The following is an 18,468-nucleotide window of genomic DNA, read 5'->3' as shown; positions in this document are numbered from 1 at the left end:
CAAAAAGGTGGAGCTGGGCTGGGGGCAGAGAGGGAATGAGGGCAGAACTGGGCTGGGGGCAGAGTGGGGTTGTAGGCATAGCTGAGCCTGGAGGCAGAACAGGGTTGGGGGTGGAGTGAGGTTGGGAGCAGAGCAGAGCTGGAAGCATGGCACTCCCTCTCTGCCCCCTGTGGGTGCTGGCCTGGGCCCTGCTGCGTGCGCGTCCCCCTAGGGGGTGTGCCACACAGTTTGGGATCCCCCTAACTTAGAGGCAATTTTGAACTATTTTTAGAGGTGTATATATCTTGTATGCTGGGTTGCTCGTGAGACTAAAGCACTTGACAGTGACATTTGCTTGTCACTCATTGAAGCAATCAGATATACTGGCCCTGTGTTCAATCTTCAGGATGGTCACTTTGAAGGAGTAAATGTTTATCTTCTGAGACAAAGCTGCATCAAAAGCAGAACTAATCTTTGAAGCTGACATAGAATCACTATTAGAATAAGGTTCACTAATCACCATTCACTTAATTTCTATGCTTTGACTCCACACAGTGGCCTAATAACTTTTGTTTAATTCACATTTTGACAGTGTACAAGTTGTCAATCGGCTAGACCTCTCTGCATAGGTATCGAATGAGGAGGAAAAACTGTGTGCTCTACACCATTCATTGTCTCTAAAATTATACTTAAATGCACAAAATCCACAATAGATGCCAAGGCACAAGTATGTTCAATGTAGTTTTTAACTTTCAGGCCACCTGCTTCTCAGGATATGTAGCTCATGGTAGAAATCTGTTCTCGTTCCTTTGTAGGACTGTAGTGGTAGAATGTGTATTTCACAATTAACTTAATCAAAATAAGCTCTCATGTAGCAAATCATACTTCGGCTTGATGCAGAAACAAATGTTTGGTTCAAGTGTAGCTTCTTTCCACCCCCATCGGGCTGTTTTCTTCTGGCTTGCAGTGAGACCAAGAACAGAGCTTTTTTGTGGATGAAGTCACAGTGAACACTCACCAGCTGGAAGCGCTTAGTGGATGGCTAGATTAGTGATATAAAAGTATCAAATGGAAAAGTTAATAGCAACGTATATAAATCAGAAGTTAAATTCAGACGAATGAGGGAAGCTGAAAGTAACAAAGAAAAATCCATGGCTAGTAGAGTTAAGGACAATGAAAAGGAATTTTTAAAATATATTAGGAATCCTAACAACGGCTTAGATCCGTTATTAAATGAAGATAGTAAAATTGTCATCAATGATGTAGACAAAAAATGTTGAACTAATACCTCTGTTTTTTGTTTGGAAAGAAGCTAGATGACATTTTCATATATTATCATGGTGAAGTACTTTAAATTCAAACAATGACTGAGGAGGATGTAAAACTGTATCTGCTAAAGTTAAACATTTTTAAATAAGCAGGTATGGATGACTTGCATCCAAGAATTTTTAAAAGAATTGGTCGACTAGCTCTGTGAACCACTGACGTTAATTTCTAATTAATCTTGGAACACTAAGGAAGTTGTGCTGATATTTAAAAGAGGTAAATGGGATAACCTGGGTAATTAGATCTGTTTGCAAGACATGGTTCCTGGGTCGCATAATTGAATGGCTGATATAGAACTGAATAAATAGTGGTAAAATTATTAATGCCAATCAATTTGATTTGTATGGAAAATAGATCTTGTCAAATGAACTTGATATTGTTTGAGATTATAAACATGGTTGATAAAGGTAACTGACTTGGACTTCTGGAATTCCTTTAAGTGCTGCATGATAGTTTAACTTAAAAACTAGCACTTTATGAAATCTGTGCACATTAAATTAATTAAAAACTGACTGATTTCACAATGTAGTTATTAATATAGAAGTACCAGATAATTGAGGTGCTTTTCTAGTGGAGGGGCCCATAAGGCTTGGTTCTTGGCACACTGCTATTGAATATTTTTATCATTGATCTGGAAGAAAATATATAATTGCTGATAGTCTGTAGGACAATGAGATTGGTAGGGTGGTAACAGTGAGGCTAGCTCATTGATACCAAATGATGCAAATCCCTCTAAATTGGCACAATCAAACATGCACTTTAATGTCGCCAAATGTAAAGTCATGCATCTAGGAAAAAAGTGTGTGTCATACTTTCAGTATCCAGAATATGATCTTCCAATGTGATGCTGTGGCCAAAGAGAAGAGGACTGTAAGTCCTTAAACTGAGCCGCAGACCAGCCAGTGGAGATCCCTGGAGTGATCTGTCACCTCTGCACTGGCAGCACTGATGGCTCCAAAGAACGATACCCAAAGGACAAAGCATGGGTCATTCGGTGCAGATATTGCCTATAAGCCTAAGGACCCTATGGGCTCAGGCTCAGAAGTGGCGGCACTGCCTGTCAGACAAGGATGCAGACTGTGAAAGTGGTAATGACGCCTAAACCATTGATACTGATGGTCTCCAAACAATCCGCCTCGGACTGACCATCTTGGGCAAGATCCCCACCGATCTTGGTGCCAATGAGTCAACACTGACGACTCTGAAGGTACCAATTACCGCGGTACTGCAGGAGTTCTGATTTTTCCGGAGAGTGCATGTGCGGGCCAAATGGACATGGCTACCAAAGATCTCTGATCAGAGGTGCATACGGATACAGCTCTCGAAGAACCATCATTACTGTACAAGATGAATAACTTCTTCCTTCCAGCTGTGCCTAAACAGTTGTGATTTGCTCTGGTGTCTTCAGAATCAGAGTTTTTCTTTTTTCTTAGAAATAGTCAGTGTTAGCTCATTCAGTATAGTTAGTGAGGTAGTGTTTTCCTAGTTCTGATTTATATAGGAACTGAAGAAACAGAGGAAGCTAGGTTTCAAGAAGTGTGCTTCCTGCCCAGCTGTGTTCCTGGCATCTGATGGCCACATGCAGTGCATCAAGTGCCAGGGAGATGGACACTCAACTTCTGGATGTTTGATTTGCTGGACTTTTACTTCCAGAGTCCACAAGAATAGGATGCTTCTTTTGCAGCTCCTCCTTCTGAAGGAAGCTTTTGAGGCCATGCTTTCTGGACACAGTCAGGCCTTGCATCTTATGTCTAAGAGGCCAGTCTCTGTCCCTGTAGCTATCAGTACCAAGTGACTGAAGGATTCCAAGAAGTTGCAACCAATGTCGGGGCCAGAGTCTGTTCCTGAGGCTACCTCAGTCAAGCCCCTGTAGTTAAAGTCTGAACTGAGGGCCAGGTGGTTTGAACTGACTGCCCTGAAGCCAGAAGAGAGGTTGAGACACAGTTTGGCCACTCACACTGGTGCTGTGTCTTGTTCCTCCCGGCTACCTGACCCCAACAGAACCCCTGCAGCTGCAGAACCAGATTCAGGAAGATGGAGTTGATCAGTGTATCAGAATCTGAGCCATCAGCACCTTCACTTCTGTCTGTTTCAGTGCTGAAGAAGAGAGGCATAGTAGCTGTTTTGTCTCTGTTAGCAGTGTCAGTTCCCATGCATCAGAACTATTGGATATGTCCGATTATGACAAGGATGCTACGTTTCCAAAGTGGAGATCCTTTCCTCCCCTGTCTCCAGTAACAAGAGAAATGATTTGTGTATAACATCAGATCCAATATAATCCACCTCTTTGGATCTTTGATCCTGTCTACACCCTCTGTTCCCGAAAACTTGGTCACTGTGGCAGCCCAAGTTCACCTTCCAGCTTTGGGTCATTCATCAATTCCTAGCATGAACCACAGGGTTGGCAATGTATTGTATCAACAAGCAGGAGGGTGTTCATTCCACTTTCCTGTGTGCAGAGTCTATAAATCTAGGGGATTGGTTTATCCTTCATGATGATTATCCTGTGGCCCTGAATCTGACACTGTAGTTGGAAATTGACTCAGCAGAGACAGCTCTCAGATGCACAAATGGTTCCTAAATGATTAGTTGATTCAGATCATATTTTCCAGCTGGGGTTGATCGGAGGTGGACTTCTTTGCAATGAGGTCCAGCAAAAAGTATTCTTTTCTGTTCCAGTGTGGGCAGGCACTGTCTATCTCTATCATATATTTTCCTTCTGCTCTGAGAAAGAGCTGGATGTATGCCTTTACCCCCTTTCCATTGATCCAGGAGATACACCAAGATAGGGCAAGGATGATTCTCAGTGCCAAATCTTGACCACGTCAAAAGCAATTTGCCCATCTTCTGCAACTGTCGGGTGGAATCTTTGTGTTTTCCTCTGCCTTCAGACTTGTCCCAGCAGGAGGGCATGATCTTTCATGTGGACCCACAGCCTCTTCACCTGGTGCCGTGGGTGATGTGATGTTGGGTTTCTCTTCTTTTGAGTAGTCAAGTTCTTCCCTTGTGCAGGATGTACTAATTATCTTTAGAAGACAGTCCACAAGAAGCTGTTACCATTGAAAGTGGACCAGATTTCAATCATGCCTAAAGGGAAAACCCTGATTCTCCTGTGTCTGCTTCCATTCCTTGTGCTTTGGGATACTTAACCTGTGTCACTTTAAGTATATTATTTAACTTATTATTAAAAGTTCATTTGGCAGCTATCTCAATAGATCATACTTTAACTGATGGCAGATCACAGTTTGATCATTGTTTGGTAAAAGGTTTATCAAATGTGTATTTCCCTGTTAGAGATTTTGTCTCTTCCTGGGATCTCAATTTGGTTTTGGCCATGTGAGTAAAATTGCTTGTTGAACCATTGGCTGAGTGTTCTCGGTACTATTTTCACCATTATGTCAGTTGGGAGAGTGAGTTAATTGAATGCCTTTATATCTGATCTATCTTTCATTTCTTTTCATAAAGACAAGATTAATTCTCAGACCTGATCCCAGGTTTTTACCTTATGTGGTGTCTGATTTTCACATCAGTCAGTGAATTGGCCAGTTTTCTTCCCTAAGCCTCACTTTAATAAGGGATAATCTGTTCTACACGATCTGGATGGCAGAAGAACCCCCAATTACTATTTAGATAAAACTTGAGAGGTTTTGTAAATTGTCAACACTGTTTGTGTCTTGTACAAAAAATCAAGTGGATTATATGGTTTCTTCCCAGACTGTATTTTAATGCATTAAACAACGTATTGCTGAATGTTACATGCTAGCAAAAGTTCCTGTACTTGCTTTTATTCAACCATATTCCACTAGAGCTTGTGGCCACTTCCGTCATTTGTCTTAGGCAGGTGCCAGTTGCTGAAATTTGCAGAAATGCAACTTTGACTTTAGTGCACACTTTCATTAAGCACTATGCTTTATTCAGTTAGGACTCAATTCCTGCCTTCAGGTCAATTTTCAGCGCTGCTTATCAGTCTATCCTATAAGTGGGACTTAGCAAAGCCACTTGAAGAAGAAATGAAGGTTTACTTGTAACCAAGGTTCTTCAAGATGGCTCTGCATATACACACTTTCCACCTGCCTTCTCCTCTTTGTCAGAGTCTTTGTTCTGTGTCTCTGGCTTTATGGTGGAAGGAATTGAGGTGGTGAGGGTACTCTACCACCTCTATAGCTTTGCCCTCAGAATGTGGTGACACTGAGAAGAGTCATGTGGTGTGCGAGAGCTCTTTAGCTTACACTGCTAGAAGACTGTTCTACAGCAAGGCACCACAAGGCGACTCAGTAGCCGTAGGTGTGACTATGTAGAGCCATTTTGAAGAACCTTATTTACAAGTAAGTAACCTTCATAAATTCTTTGGCCTGTGTTGGGAGGTCAGACTAAGTGGTCTAATGGTCCCTTCTGCCTTAAATGTTTTTTTTAACTTGACAAAAATGTTGCGGATTTATAGCCTCCACTAATACACTATTATGGGACTGCAGTGATGGGAAGCTTTGCTAGTTAACATGGCCTTTGCCATTGAATTAGTCACATTACATGCAGCTTTATTACATAATAGGCTTTGTATTTATATTTATTGCTTTAATAGCTAGAAGACAAAACCAGAAAAAGTCTAATCTACCTCACCGTTGAAGAAAGCAAAATTTAACAAACCCATATAGAAATGGGAGAAAGCTATGATTTAGGAAATTCCTTTTTACTCTTAATGCAAGAGGTAGGTGTGGGAAGGGAGCCCAGGAAATTAGCATCGTTAGGAATTTGTACCTATAAAGAACATTAGCGTATGTAGGCTATGTTCTATTAGCTGCTCCTGGCCTTTCAACCATCTTGGGAATGATCTGTGTATTGCATGTCTTTGTTGGCAGGATTTTGCTCCAGAAATACTTGATTACACTGGCAGTTCCCTTTTCTTTACTGGTTTTTCTTTTTTGTGTAAAAGGTTCTGTTGGTGCCACTCAGTTAATTCCCTGGGACTCAGTGAATTCTCTGACTGCATTATACTTGGGTAATTGCAAAAACCCTATAACATTTATTTGGATTTGTTTGGATAACTTTTGTGCAGAAGTATTGCTCCATTACCTTTTACCATTGAGAGAAAGAGAGATTATTCCTCACCTTGGAAAAGTCTGTGGCTCCTGAATGTTTGTTTATAGCACCCTATATTTCTTATTTTGCTGTTTTAAAAAACAGTGCTGATTACTATATATTTTAGGTATCACTAGAGGATAAGTTAAATGCACAGGTTCCAACTCTTAATGGGGTTTAGATGGCATCAGGAAAGTCACATTATACTTTCAAAAATAACTGTTGGGCCTTTCCCACTCTTATGGTTGCATCCAGATATGACTCTAGTGACATGGCTGTGGCTTCAGGTGTTGATGTCTGAGGAGTGAAGAGGATGTGTTAAAATCAGATTATGGTAGTTACTTTGCCTGTTGTCTCATCTGTGAAGATCACATCATTGAACTTCTTGAACATTCTAAAGCTTTGTTTTTTGCAACTGTTAGTTCTTACTGACCTCTGAAATCAAAGGGCAGTGTGTATTGAAAGAATATTCATTCTGTTGTAGTTCTTACAGTATTGTTTCATACGTTTAATTTCAGTACTTGTGCTTTATTTTATTACAGTCTGTCACACTGCCTTTCTGTAGCACCAGTTGTTCTTTTGATCAATGTAGTTCACATTTCTGGTAGTTATACCCACCTCAGACTTTCTCCATGTTTACACTGATTTTAAGTACAGCTCATAATCTTCTTTGAAATCACTTCTCTTTTGAATATCATGTCAAGATAAAGAAAAAGGGCAAAAATAGATGCAAACTGCCTTTATTATAGTACCTTTTCTTTATATTCGCCATATGTATTTCCTTGGAGAGCTCTTCTGATCCATTGCAAGAAGGTCCAATGACAAATATCTCAAAGGATTGAAACAAGAAATCTGGATGCCCATCCCAGCAAGTAGTGTATTCCTCTGTGTAGCATCTCCTAGAGAATAATGCTAAACTTTCAACTAATCTTGACCAAGTTACAGCTGATAAAATTCCTCATCTTTTCATGAACTTTGGTATACAACTCTATTTAAGTAATCTTTGAACAGCTTGTGAGCCAAGAGCCAACCAATTAGTCAGCAAGCCTTGCTACTCCCAATTGTTCCAACAATGTTAAAAGGCTGCTTGACTCACAAGTGGGGGACAAAGTCAGTTTCTTGGCAATACCAGCTGACATTCCACCGTGAACTAATTGCAGCATGTTAAGCTCAAGATGGAGCAGTGACAGATCATCCAATGAGACATGAAGGCTCTTCAGTTCCTTAGCGAAGACTGCATAACCATGGAATTTATGGAAACCAAACATCGGATGGGTGATGTTGAGGAAGGTGCCAAAGTAATACTTCATCAGAAATGCCCCAGAGATGACAGGCAGTGATTTGAAGTAAAAGTTCTCACAATAGGAGGTACTGTAATTTGAACCACTATTCTCTGTGTTGTGTTCCACATGCTTGCTTCTAGAGCATGATGGAATACTAAAAATGTTCCACCCTCTATTAACAACTAAGTTTCACCATTTCTCTTCCTAGGTATTTCAAGACCATTAGAGATGTTGTGATGACTTTGAGGTGGGACAAAAAAAATCAAAAGAAAGCAAAGTAAAATGAAAATGTAGCTGAGAAAATAGAACAAAATCAGGGCCATTTCTTGAAACCCAGTCCAGGAAATCTTAAAGTGCTGGAAGAGGAGAAAATATATCAAGAACATGAGGAATGGAAATCTGAGGGTAAGTCCTGGATACTAGCCTTAGTACAGTTACAATGTATATTTCCTCATGTACTCTCATTGCTTTAGCTAATTTTGTGATGTTGATCTATTTCCAGATCAGAACATTGTTGCAGTTTCAGTTTCAGTTGTACACAGATTAAGGGTGCCTCATTCAAGTATGTGCTTGTTGGGTGGGTTTAGTCAGGTCTAGGAATCCTCCTCACAAGTTGTAAAATGGAAGGAAAATGTAAGCTATTTGTCTTTCTTGCTGAGTTGCCCTGTCCATAAACTAACCTGTACCTTGTATAGCAATTGTATTGTCTTTTATTTTTTGTGTCCTCAATCTTTAGCATATTGTAGAATTCTCCTTGCTGAATCTCTGTCAGCTGTCCGGAAACTACTATGCCTCAATAATTGTCCTTATTCACATGTTTTTCAGGCATGGAGGTTCCTGGAATACATCAAGGATGCCATCCTTTGTTTACGCTACTATCCTATGTAGATGTATTTGATTTCCTGACCACCAATACTGCCATATGAGGATGAGGCGCTCATCAGTATACTGACCATGGAGGTGCAAAGACAATCTTGAGAAAATCAGATTCTACATGTCTATATGGGCAAAGAGTTCAAGAAACTAAGTAGAAAATTGAACAACTGAGTCCAAAGCAGGCATGGACTCAAGAATGGTGGCCAGGGAGATTATATTGCAAGAATTTGCTGTTAGGCTTCCTACCTTTCTTGTCCTGTGGTGATGGACTTACCAGGTATATATAGCTGACTGAAGAGTGAGTGAACAAGGACACCAGCATCTTCAGTGTGTTCTCCTAGATGTCTGCTCTATCTGTCCCTGCACACTGCATTCTCCATCCATCTCTGTGGGCGCTGAAACTTTGGTGCCCTACATACATTCTTATCCCTGGTTTTTGATGATGATTTGGAGTTCATTATTGTAGAGCTGAATGTTGTTGTTTTGGAAGTCACCAAAAACAGTGTCTTCTGAGATCTTCAGAAACAGTACTGCTGAAGCCTATGCAAATAATGACGGAGAAAAGCCAGTGTGCCGTATCAGTCAAGGGAAAATCTGTACTACGTGAGAACTTTGGAGGAGCTACAATTGAAGCTGAGCAGAAGGAAAACTATTTTCAGGCTTAAGTATTTTTAATCACAATTAAAATCAGTGAGGTTGGAACATTTCCAGCAATCCATCACCAAATCTTAAAAAAAACAAAACAAAAAAACACCCCATCCCCACTGCAATACATGGTAATTGCTTTCCTTTCAAATTTAATAAAGTTATTTTTGTTGATTATGTGTTACTTTAATGGAACATAAAGATCTCATACATTTTAAAGGGCCTTTGCAAAAAGGTTTGAGGTAAACTTGAGTTTTAACTCCTTGATTCCACTTCAAATGATTGCTTTTCTGTGAGACGGAAGAATGTTCTTTTAGTACCCTATTGGTTGTTAAGGGAAAGATAGATGCTCTTGGGAAAGGTGCTACATATGATCTCAAAAGCATGAGATTCTAAAGCTGTTCAGTGGGAGGAAGTGCTCAGCACCTGATTATATGTTAGAGGAGATATGGAAAAGCTTGCCATCCTCTTGCTGCCATCCATAGTTCTAGTGATCATTGTGCTGCTTGGGTCAGCTATTGTGCATGAACCCTAGTGATGTCAGTCAGGCCCTGGCACAGTGATCAGATTGTATCCTGGAAATCCCTCTAAAGTTGAAGAAATACACAGATACTGAAGTAAATGAATCAAATGCTTTTACTGACTGTAACCATTTCAAGCAGTACTGTAAACTACCTATAGTCAGCTTCCAAGGACAGTGGAGTTTCACATTGTTTGAATTTGGATCTCTCTATTTAGTGGCTTCATTCATTTCAATGAACCTATACACCCAAAACATGTTCAGCTTTGCTCTAACTTTCTTGGGCAGTCCCATGTTTTTTGCCTCTTAACCCATCAAAGTTCACTTTGTTAACCCAAGATTTGTATTGAGGGAAAGTCTGATAGTTTCATTCTATTTATTGGTCCAATAGATAAGAGCATTAAGACTATCTGTGGCCCATCAACAGTAGATCTTCTGCATCCAAAGCCTACCCCCAGAATATTAATACTCATATCTTCTGACCCTTCTCCACCTGAGTGTATTGTATTGTATTCTTCTCTGAAAAGTGATTATTTAAAAATGGTATTGTAGGATACCTTGTTCATTGTTTGGTTTTTTGTTTCACTGATTCACTACCAGCTCTAAAACTGTAAATCTTATCTGCACAACAAACTCACCCTGGGCATCTGCATTATAGCTGAAGAGTACTAGAGTTGTACCAATATAAATGAAGGCATAATCTAGACACTGAAATATGTATTTGTGTGGGGGGGGGGGCGGGGCGGGAGCGCGTGCGCCCAGCTCCTCTTTCAGCAGGGTTGGCAGTTTGAGGAGGGTGGGAAGAATATCTTATTTGTAAACTGAGCAAACTTGGAATGGAAATCATTGAGAAATGTGGAATCCCACATTAACACTTTTAGTCACATTTCAGAGTAGAACTACAGTTTAAGCCTTTCAGAACACTAGGTAATTTATTGTATGATACAGGGGAGACTATCTCCCATCTGTCCCTTGGACAAGTGGAAGCAAATACATGTCTTTGAAACTCAGGTCTTTGCAATGCTTTAGAGAGAGTTTACTACTGAAAGGGAGAAGTAGATAAAACTAGACTCCTCGGCAGTGTTACTCAGTGGTCTAGTATTGCTGTTAGTATTTGGCATTGTGATTCCTCCCTCTTCCAATTTCTTATTTTGAGAAATAAAAATGCTGCATGACATTCCTGATTTGTGAGACACTTCAATGTCAGAAGATACAGTAGGTGACTTTGGGAAATGGATTGAAATATAGGGAAATTTACAATATGCTATAGCAGCGGTTCTCAACCGGTGGTACGCGTACCACCGGTGGTACGCACCGGAAGGCTGGGTGGTACGCGTGCCGCTGAATCCGCCGCCACCGGAAGGGCCCTCCCACCCACCCGCGCGAAACCGTGCCTCCGAAAATGGGGAAACGGCGGAAGGGTTTCAGCGGCGGGCATTGTTTCCGCCGCGAAACCCCGCTGCCCGTCTCTCCCCGCCGCCGCGAAACCCCGCCGCAAATCCCGCCCGCCGCTGCCGCGCAACCCCGCCGCAAGTCCCCTCCCTTTTTTTTCCCCGAGTGGTACTCGGGTCGGGTACAGTCGGGTCAAGTGGTACTTGACCTGACTGTACCTGGCCCGAGTGGTACTCGGGGAAAAAAAGGTTGAGAACCGCTGTGCTATAGAATAAAGGAGCGCAGCATCACTTGGTAATGGAACTATCCTCATTGTAAGATTCTCTTGAGCTTAGAATTTAGTTTTACCTTTAGCGCCAATGAGTGAGCTGCCTGGGACTAAGCATATATACTGATGTGTTCCTACTAAATTTAGAACATCACAGTGTCTCAAAATAGGAAGTTGAGGTATCTTGAGGACCACATGGTGGAATCTGCAGAGATTTCAGCTGTCCCCACTTTACAGCCAAAGTATTAAATAAGTAACCAATAAGGAAGATACCTACTCAGACCAAACTTTAAATAAACTAATTTAATAGCTGTCAGGCCTTGGAGGTTTTTTTAGACAAAGGATGCATGTGCCTTATTTTTGTTTGATAACGTGTTTTAAGTGTTCCCACCTCTATCAAGACTGGAAGAAAGCCCAATTCCTTGAGAGTTTGGGCCTATGTCCATGGGATGGTGGGTTTTAAAAATGTTTCAGTTTATTAGGCAGTCTAGATCAGGACCCTGATCCTGCAGATATGCACTGAACTTTAAGCACACCCATAATCCTACTGAAGTCACAATACAATATATTCCAAGGGTGGCCAAACTGTGACTCGTTTACAGTTAAATTGCAGCTTACGGAGTTCCCTATACCCCCCTTCTCCCCCAGTTCTCTGCCTACCAGACTGGGGTGGGGAGCTTGGAGCTTCTGTCCTGCAGCAGGGTGGTGGGGCTAGAGGATTCTGCCCAGCCAGGAAGGGGATCTCAGGGGGGTCAGTAAGTTTGGCCACCCCTTTAATAGTCTATAGTTAAATATATTGTTCCATATAGTTGATAGGCAGGGGCTTAAAAATAAAAAAAAGTTTGAAAATAATAGATATCTAGAAAATTGAGAGTTAAAACTGAAAATAAGAAATAATCAGACATAATAAAATTGACAGAGCAGAGGAACAGTAACAGCCTCTTTAGGAGAGATCTCCAGTGGTAGTTATGGCTAATTGCACCTCTTCCTGAAGATTTGAAGTGTGGGGTGCTGCAGTGAGTCATTTGGTCACTCTTTTGTTCAACGTGTATATGGGGCTGTTGGGAGGACTGGTGAAGCATTAGTGTGTGTGGTGTTTTCAACATGCTGATCATACCCACTTTGGCTAATACAGTTCAGCTCCTCAGCCAGTGTCTAGCTGAAATTAGGGCATGCATGAGGGTGAACTGGCAGAGGCTCAGCCCAGACAAAAGGGGAGGAGGTGATGAGTGGGGGAAGCAGCTGTGGGAGGTGGTAGAAGTAATATCAGTCCCTTTGATTAAGGGAATGCATTGGCCATTAGTCACTAGGGTTTGGAATTTAGGGGTGATTCTAAACCCCCTGCTGCTGTCTGACCATCATAATACAGCCAGACCCCAATCAGCTTTGTATCAGCTGCATCTGGCTTGGAGGCAAGTGACCTTTCCTTTTGCGTGTGGGCATTGACACTGTTATCCAGATGTGACAGAGTGCTTGGTGAGAACAACCTGAGTCAGCCCTCTGCCCCTAGAACTCTAATTAAGGGGGAATGGGATCCAGCTGAAGGAGCCTGCAGTGACTGGGACTGGGGAGCAGCTGCGGTGCTTGTTGGCTGGGCATTATAAAAGGATACTGGGAAGGAACTGAAAGGGGGGGGCAGCCCAGCCGGAGAGGGAGAAGCCACAGTAGGAGGGTGGGCTTTCCTTGGGTCTGTGACCGAGACTGTGAGGCCCTGGAGGCTGTGAAGCTGGACCCGATGTAAATAGTTGGTGATGGGTGGCATGCTCAAATTAAAGAGCACTGGTGTCCGCATAGAGCGGAGGTCTCTGAGTGGTGTTTGAGAGCAGAGGTTTGGAGCAGCAGGGGGCACCCTGTGCAAAACTGCCACAACAAATCTTTGTCACCTCAGGATTAGACTATTACAATGTGTTATATGTGGGGCTATTCTTTAAAACCATTGAGAGATTCAAGCTGCTGCAGGTAGAGGTGGCTCACTTACTGTGTGTGGCATCTTGCTGGGAACATATGACCCCAGTGTTCTGGGACTGACACTGGCTGCCAGTTGGTCTCTTAGATGAGTTTAAGATGTTCGCTATGACCTGTAAAGTTCTAACTGGCCTGGGATCAACTCCCTCCCTGTGCCAAGCTGCCACAGTCGTGGTCAGCAGAGACACTTGAGCTGAATTTTCCTTGTTATAAAAGGGAGGGGACATTGACAGGGTGTTCTTTGTGTGGGCTTGGTGATCCTGGAATTTGCTTGCCTTCTTGTTCCAAAATAGCCTGAATTTGGTGACCTGCCATGCTGCAAAAAGCCTTTGTTTGGAAGGATTTTGGGTGAAGGCTGAGGGTATACTTCCCACAATGATAAAGGGATGGAAAGGAATTCCTGTAGGTGGCTGGCTGACTGAGTTTTTATTGAACTGATTATTTAATGCTGCTGAGCTGTAATTGTGTAATTAATGGTGTGTTAGGCTGCCTAGAGCCTTGGATATGTGTCTTTTTAGTTACTATTTAAACAAAAATAAATTAGGAGATCCTTGCTTGGTGCCGTGGTCAAAGAAAAGGAAATGGCTAGGACCACTTGTGATCTGGTGGTGATCCCAGGCTGTTTTTGGCAGCCAGTGCAATTAAGAACAGCCTAATAGCTATTATAACTCAGGCTGGAGGACTGGCCTGGTTCAGAGTGGCCGCCAGGGTTTTTCAGAGATTTGGGTGTGTGTCTGTCAATGTTTGAGGAGTATTTCAATTGAATATCATAATGTGTGGGGAAATCCCTTGTCAAAAGCTGATGTGGGCCAATTGTATGTAGGTAATGCTAAAATTGCTTATTTTCCATCTGATATTGAGGATTTATGCAGTCTTGAGAATCTCTATTTTAAGATATTTTGTTGTTGTTGTTTGCAACCTTTTAATATCCGAGCTCAAATTTCTGAAAGCTAAAATGTCATTATTTATTATTCTGTGGAAAACCCAGAAGAAGTGATGAATGGTTAGGATGGTTTTGGTTTTTAACACAGATTTGAAGAGGTTAGTTTTCTTTTTTTATATTACTGCTTTTCTGTGGCAAGCAATGGAAGTTTATAAAGTAAGCCCATGAAAATTTTAGATTTTGAATGATGTAAAAAAGCAGATGCCAAACAGGAAGCGCTGCAGAACCTTTTTTTTTTGTTTTGTTTGTTTGTTTAAAAGGTAGGGTTGAAAAAAATTAAGCACTGTTTTCCTCACTGTTATGAATATATTTCTTAACTTTTCCCTTGCTGTTTTTTTCTCTACTCTGTACCTTTTTTACAGTTTTAACTGGAAATACTTTTTGTGCCGGAAGGATACATTGCATTAAATGGCCGCAAACTCAGAAAATAAAATGTAAAATTAATGAGCCACATTCTGACTGCAGTAAGCCAAAGCAGGGTGTGCATTAGTGCTATAGGTGTATTTCTGATGGGGCCTTTGACTTTGCAACGATAGATTTGCTAATGCACACGCTTATGGCTTACTGGCATTCTGTGGAGAGTTGGAGACTGCTCATCTCATTAGGTTTCTTTTATATGAATATGTAAAGAATAACACTGATAAAACTGGGGTCAGTCAATTTTAAGTTTTACTTCTAAATAATGAATTGATATTAATTAAACTTAAGGGGAAATGGTGTGAAGTGGGTTATTTTGGTCTGTGAGATCAGATCTTTGAGCAGTAAAGGATTACTATCAAGTTAAATCATAATACAGATTTTTTTTCTAATGTCCTTGCCTGTGTTGAAATTAGAAGTTTAGAATTAAAATTAGTTTGGGTGTTTTTCTAAAAACCATGCTCTAAGAATTATTTTGGGGAAGTCCTATGGCTTGTGATGTACAGTAGGTCAGACTAGATGTTCACAATGGTTCCTTTTGGTGTTAGAATTGATGAATCTATGAAAGTTTATAAATTCTAGAATTTTTATATACATCTATATATGGTCTTCCACTGAAAAGGATACAGGGGCTAAGAAAAATTTGCCTTCTGTTAACAAAACACAAATGGAGAAAAGGACAGAGAAACTCCTTCCTTTACCCCCTCCAGTTCCCTCCAAATAAATTCTCCTAGGTTATATTTTAGTACTTAATGAAATAAAACAGTAATACATACATTAGCAGAACTTGCAACATAGTGGATGCGTGGTTTTTCAAGTAGTATCTCTGTGGATTTGCCACTTTAAGTGCACCTGCTCCTTTGAGCGGAGATTTTTGGTAGCAGTGCCCAGTTGTCCCATGCATGTGCACCATTCATCCTAGTGTCCCATGCCAAGGCTATGTGGGGCTGCTTGGGCAAACCACCCTCAGTTTCTTCTCAACCTCTTTTGGCTTTAGATGGAGCCTGCAACATGTGCCTATTTTCTGTCAGTGTTTCTCAATCTTTTAAGAACAAGTACCCCCTAACTTCTGAAAATTTTAATAAGTATCCCAACACTCAATTTTCCATAGGATTTTATATTTACAGGCCTTGATATGACAGATGTCAGATCTAGTGTGGGTAGGGTTACCACCTTTACACCTGGGGTGCATAACTCAAGTATGTACCTGGGCTAGAGGTGATGTTGGCCAAAGCTACGAGGCTTTGAGTGGCATGCCAATGCTGGGGAATATAAAGCGCTGTGCCAAATTTTTTGCTATAGATTTGAGAGGAGGAAGGGATGAGAGAGAGAGAGAGAGACAGGAAAAGAGGCAACTGGTAAAATCTGGGGCTGTCATAGAGCAGTGAAATTGACAAGTTTTCTGGGCACTGGGCTTTGAGCCAGGAAGGGGGGCTGCCACCTGGGCAAGTTGCAGGCAGCTGCTGCCTGGCTGCCAACCCGAGAGGTGGGCCACTGTCAGGGACACAGGGATGTGGGCAGGTGGCTGCTGCCCATCTTCAAGCTGAGGTGCTGGAGGCTGTCCCTTGGCTTGGAGATGGGGTGCAGGTGGCTGCCACCCAGCTGCGAGCCCAGCTCACAAGATGCAGGAGTCTGCCACCGGGCTCCCACCTGGGAGCTGGGACCTGGCAGGAAGCGGGGGGCTGCTACCCACCTCCCCCAGAAGCTGGGGGCTGCTGCCCGCCTCCCAGCTGGGAGCTTTGACCTGGCGAGAAGCTGGGGGCTGCCACACATCTGGGGGCTGTGACCTGGCTGAGCGCGGGGGGCTGCTCCCCACCTCCCCCAGAAGCTGGGGGTTGCCACCTGCCTCCCACCTGGGAGCTGTGACCTGGCGGGAAGCAGGGGGCTGCTGCCCGTCTCCCAGCTGGGAGCGTGACCTGGTGGGAAGCGGGGGGCTGTCACATGCCTTCCTGAAAAGCCGGCGACTGCCACCTGCCTCTCAGCTGGCTCCGGGCGGGAAGCAGGCGGCTGCAGCCTGGCTTTCCGGGACTGTAGCGGCTGCTGCCTGCCTCCCAGCTCGGAGCTGTGACTGGGTGGGAAGTAGGGGGGGCTGCTGCCCGCCTTCCCCAGAAGCCGGGGGCTGCTGCACATCTAGCTAGTGAAACATGATGGGCTAAGAAGCTACTAGGACTATAGCCCCAGCCAAGGCACCACTCACAGGAGCCCTGATTGGAGGATTGCCCGACTCAATCAGTTGGTCCAACTGTGCTATTTAAGCTGGAAAGAGGAACAGGAAGTTTGTCCCGAACAACAAGGTTGTTTCCTGTTGTGGCTGCATTGGACCCTACTTGTGCCTGCCTCCTGCACCCATCCCTTTTCCTGATTTCTGCTCTGCTCCTGGCTCACCCCTGCTTTTGCTCATGTTCCCACAGTGCTCCTGCTCTGTGCTTGATCCTTTCCTCTCTTCCTGCCTTACGCCTCACCTTCAATCCTCAGTTACCAGTCCTGGCCTCTGATTTCTGACCCTGACTCTCTGGTTTGACCCCTGGCTCTGGCATTTGGCATCTGCCTCAGACTCTGACGCTCCACTTTGATTCCTGGTTCTGATTAGCTTGACCCTTGGCTCTGATAACTGACAATTGACTCCGGTGCTGACTCTTGGCTTCATTCTCCAACCTGGACACGTGCTCCGCCCACTAGACCTGACTCCTACTTTGACAGACCACCTACATTCTGGTCCATAATGCTACCTGCAAGAGAGCAGATAAAAAGTAGTATGCTCCTGTCAGGAACCAGAGTTTCCTGTTCTTTCACCCAGCTCTCAATTCCCTTGTAGTAGAGGCCATTAATGAAAGATGCAGGCAACATAGCTGTAAGTCCAGCCTTACATCAAATGTCAAAAGAGATCTTATTTGCTGCACATCCTACACTTACATCAAATATCATAAGAGATCTTATTTGCTGCACATCCTACACTTCAGCTACCCTGTAGTTCACAATAACGAAACATCAGGTGCTTACATGATATTCTCAGCTTGGGGGTTCCCGGAGGTTAATCTGTTTGCCACAGCAGCTAACACAAAATGCATCAGGTATTGCTCCAGAGGGCATCCCAACCCATATCTCTAGGAGACTTATTTCTCATTTCAGAGATGAAATGACTTCTCTATGCGTATCCACTGCCACCATTACTATTAAAGGTTCTCAACAGGATTGGGCCAGAGTTATACTGTTTGCACCAATGTGGCCAAGACAAGTCTGGTCTCCGTATCTCACCAGACTTAACTCTTGTTCTTCAAGGAAGCTTCCGATCAGTCCTTACATACTGACTCAGTGAAGGGCTAACAGTTCACCCCAATTGACAGATTCTGAGGCTCAAAGCAAGGTTCCCCAGTGGTTCTCAGGGTAGAGAGCTCTTGTTTCTCAAATGTATAACAAGTTTTAATAAATAATAGAAAACCATCTATAAGGAATACTTATCTCCAGGAATGGAAACAATACATATTTGCTGTAACAGATTCCACCAACTTGCTCTTCTCTTCCTACATTCCTGGATTACCTGCTGGAATTGAAGACATTGAGTCTTTCTATAAATTCTGTTAGGGTTCACTTAGCAGCAATAATAGTCTTCCACACATCCAAAGGGGATTTTTCTCTCTTTGCTTACTACCATAAGATTCCTGTGAGGTTCATCAAATACCTCCCTACAAATGAGACCCTGCTTCTAGGTGGGTCCTGAACCTATTCCTTAATGGCCTTATGAGGCATCCATTTGAACCACTAGCAGCATGTTTGTTGT

At 42.8% G+C, this 18,468-nt stretch overlaps 1 protein-coding gene and 1 long non-coding RNA gene across 7 annotated transcripts in view; both read left to right on the top strand.

Annotated features, from left to right (window-relative positions):
* The window catches only part of ARMC8 (armadillo repeat containing 8), a 187,472-nt gene that overhangs the window by 30,198 nt on the left and 138,806 nt on the right, over window positions 1–18,468 (top strand). The window contains exon 1 of one of the 6 annotated variants that reach the window (XM_067538783.1): window positions 13,006–13,102. The exons of the other annotated variants lie outside the window; for them this stretch is intronic. Within the exon in view, the coding sequence (XP_067394884.1) occupies window positions 13,101–13,102 (2 nt within the window). The 5' untranslated portion in view covers window positions 13,006–13,100. Of the gene's footprint in view, window positions 1–13,005; window positions 13,103–18,468 lie in introns of those variants that run through there. 6 annotated transcript variants of the gene reach the window in all.
* LOC137147069 (uncharacterized) lies at window positions 7,817–9,359 on the top strand. The gene is made up of 2 exons (XR_010918138.1): window positions 7,817–8,069; window positions 8,490–9,359. It is a non-coding gene; the product is annotated as an uncharacterized lncRNA (long non-coding RNA).

The sequence above is a fragment of the Emydura macquarii genome, unplaced genomic scaffold (assembly GCF_026122565.2).
Source record: "Emydura macquarii macquarii isolate MOO-44397 ecotype Brisbane River unplaced genomic scaffold, CSIRO-AGI_Emac_v2 contig_499, whole genome shotgun sequence".
NCBI classification, from domain to species: Eukaryota; Metazoa; Chordata; order Testudines; family Chelidae; genus Emydura; species Emydura macquarii.
Note: the sequence above shows the minus strand (reverse complement) of the source record. Positions and strands in the feature narration are given on the sequence as shown.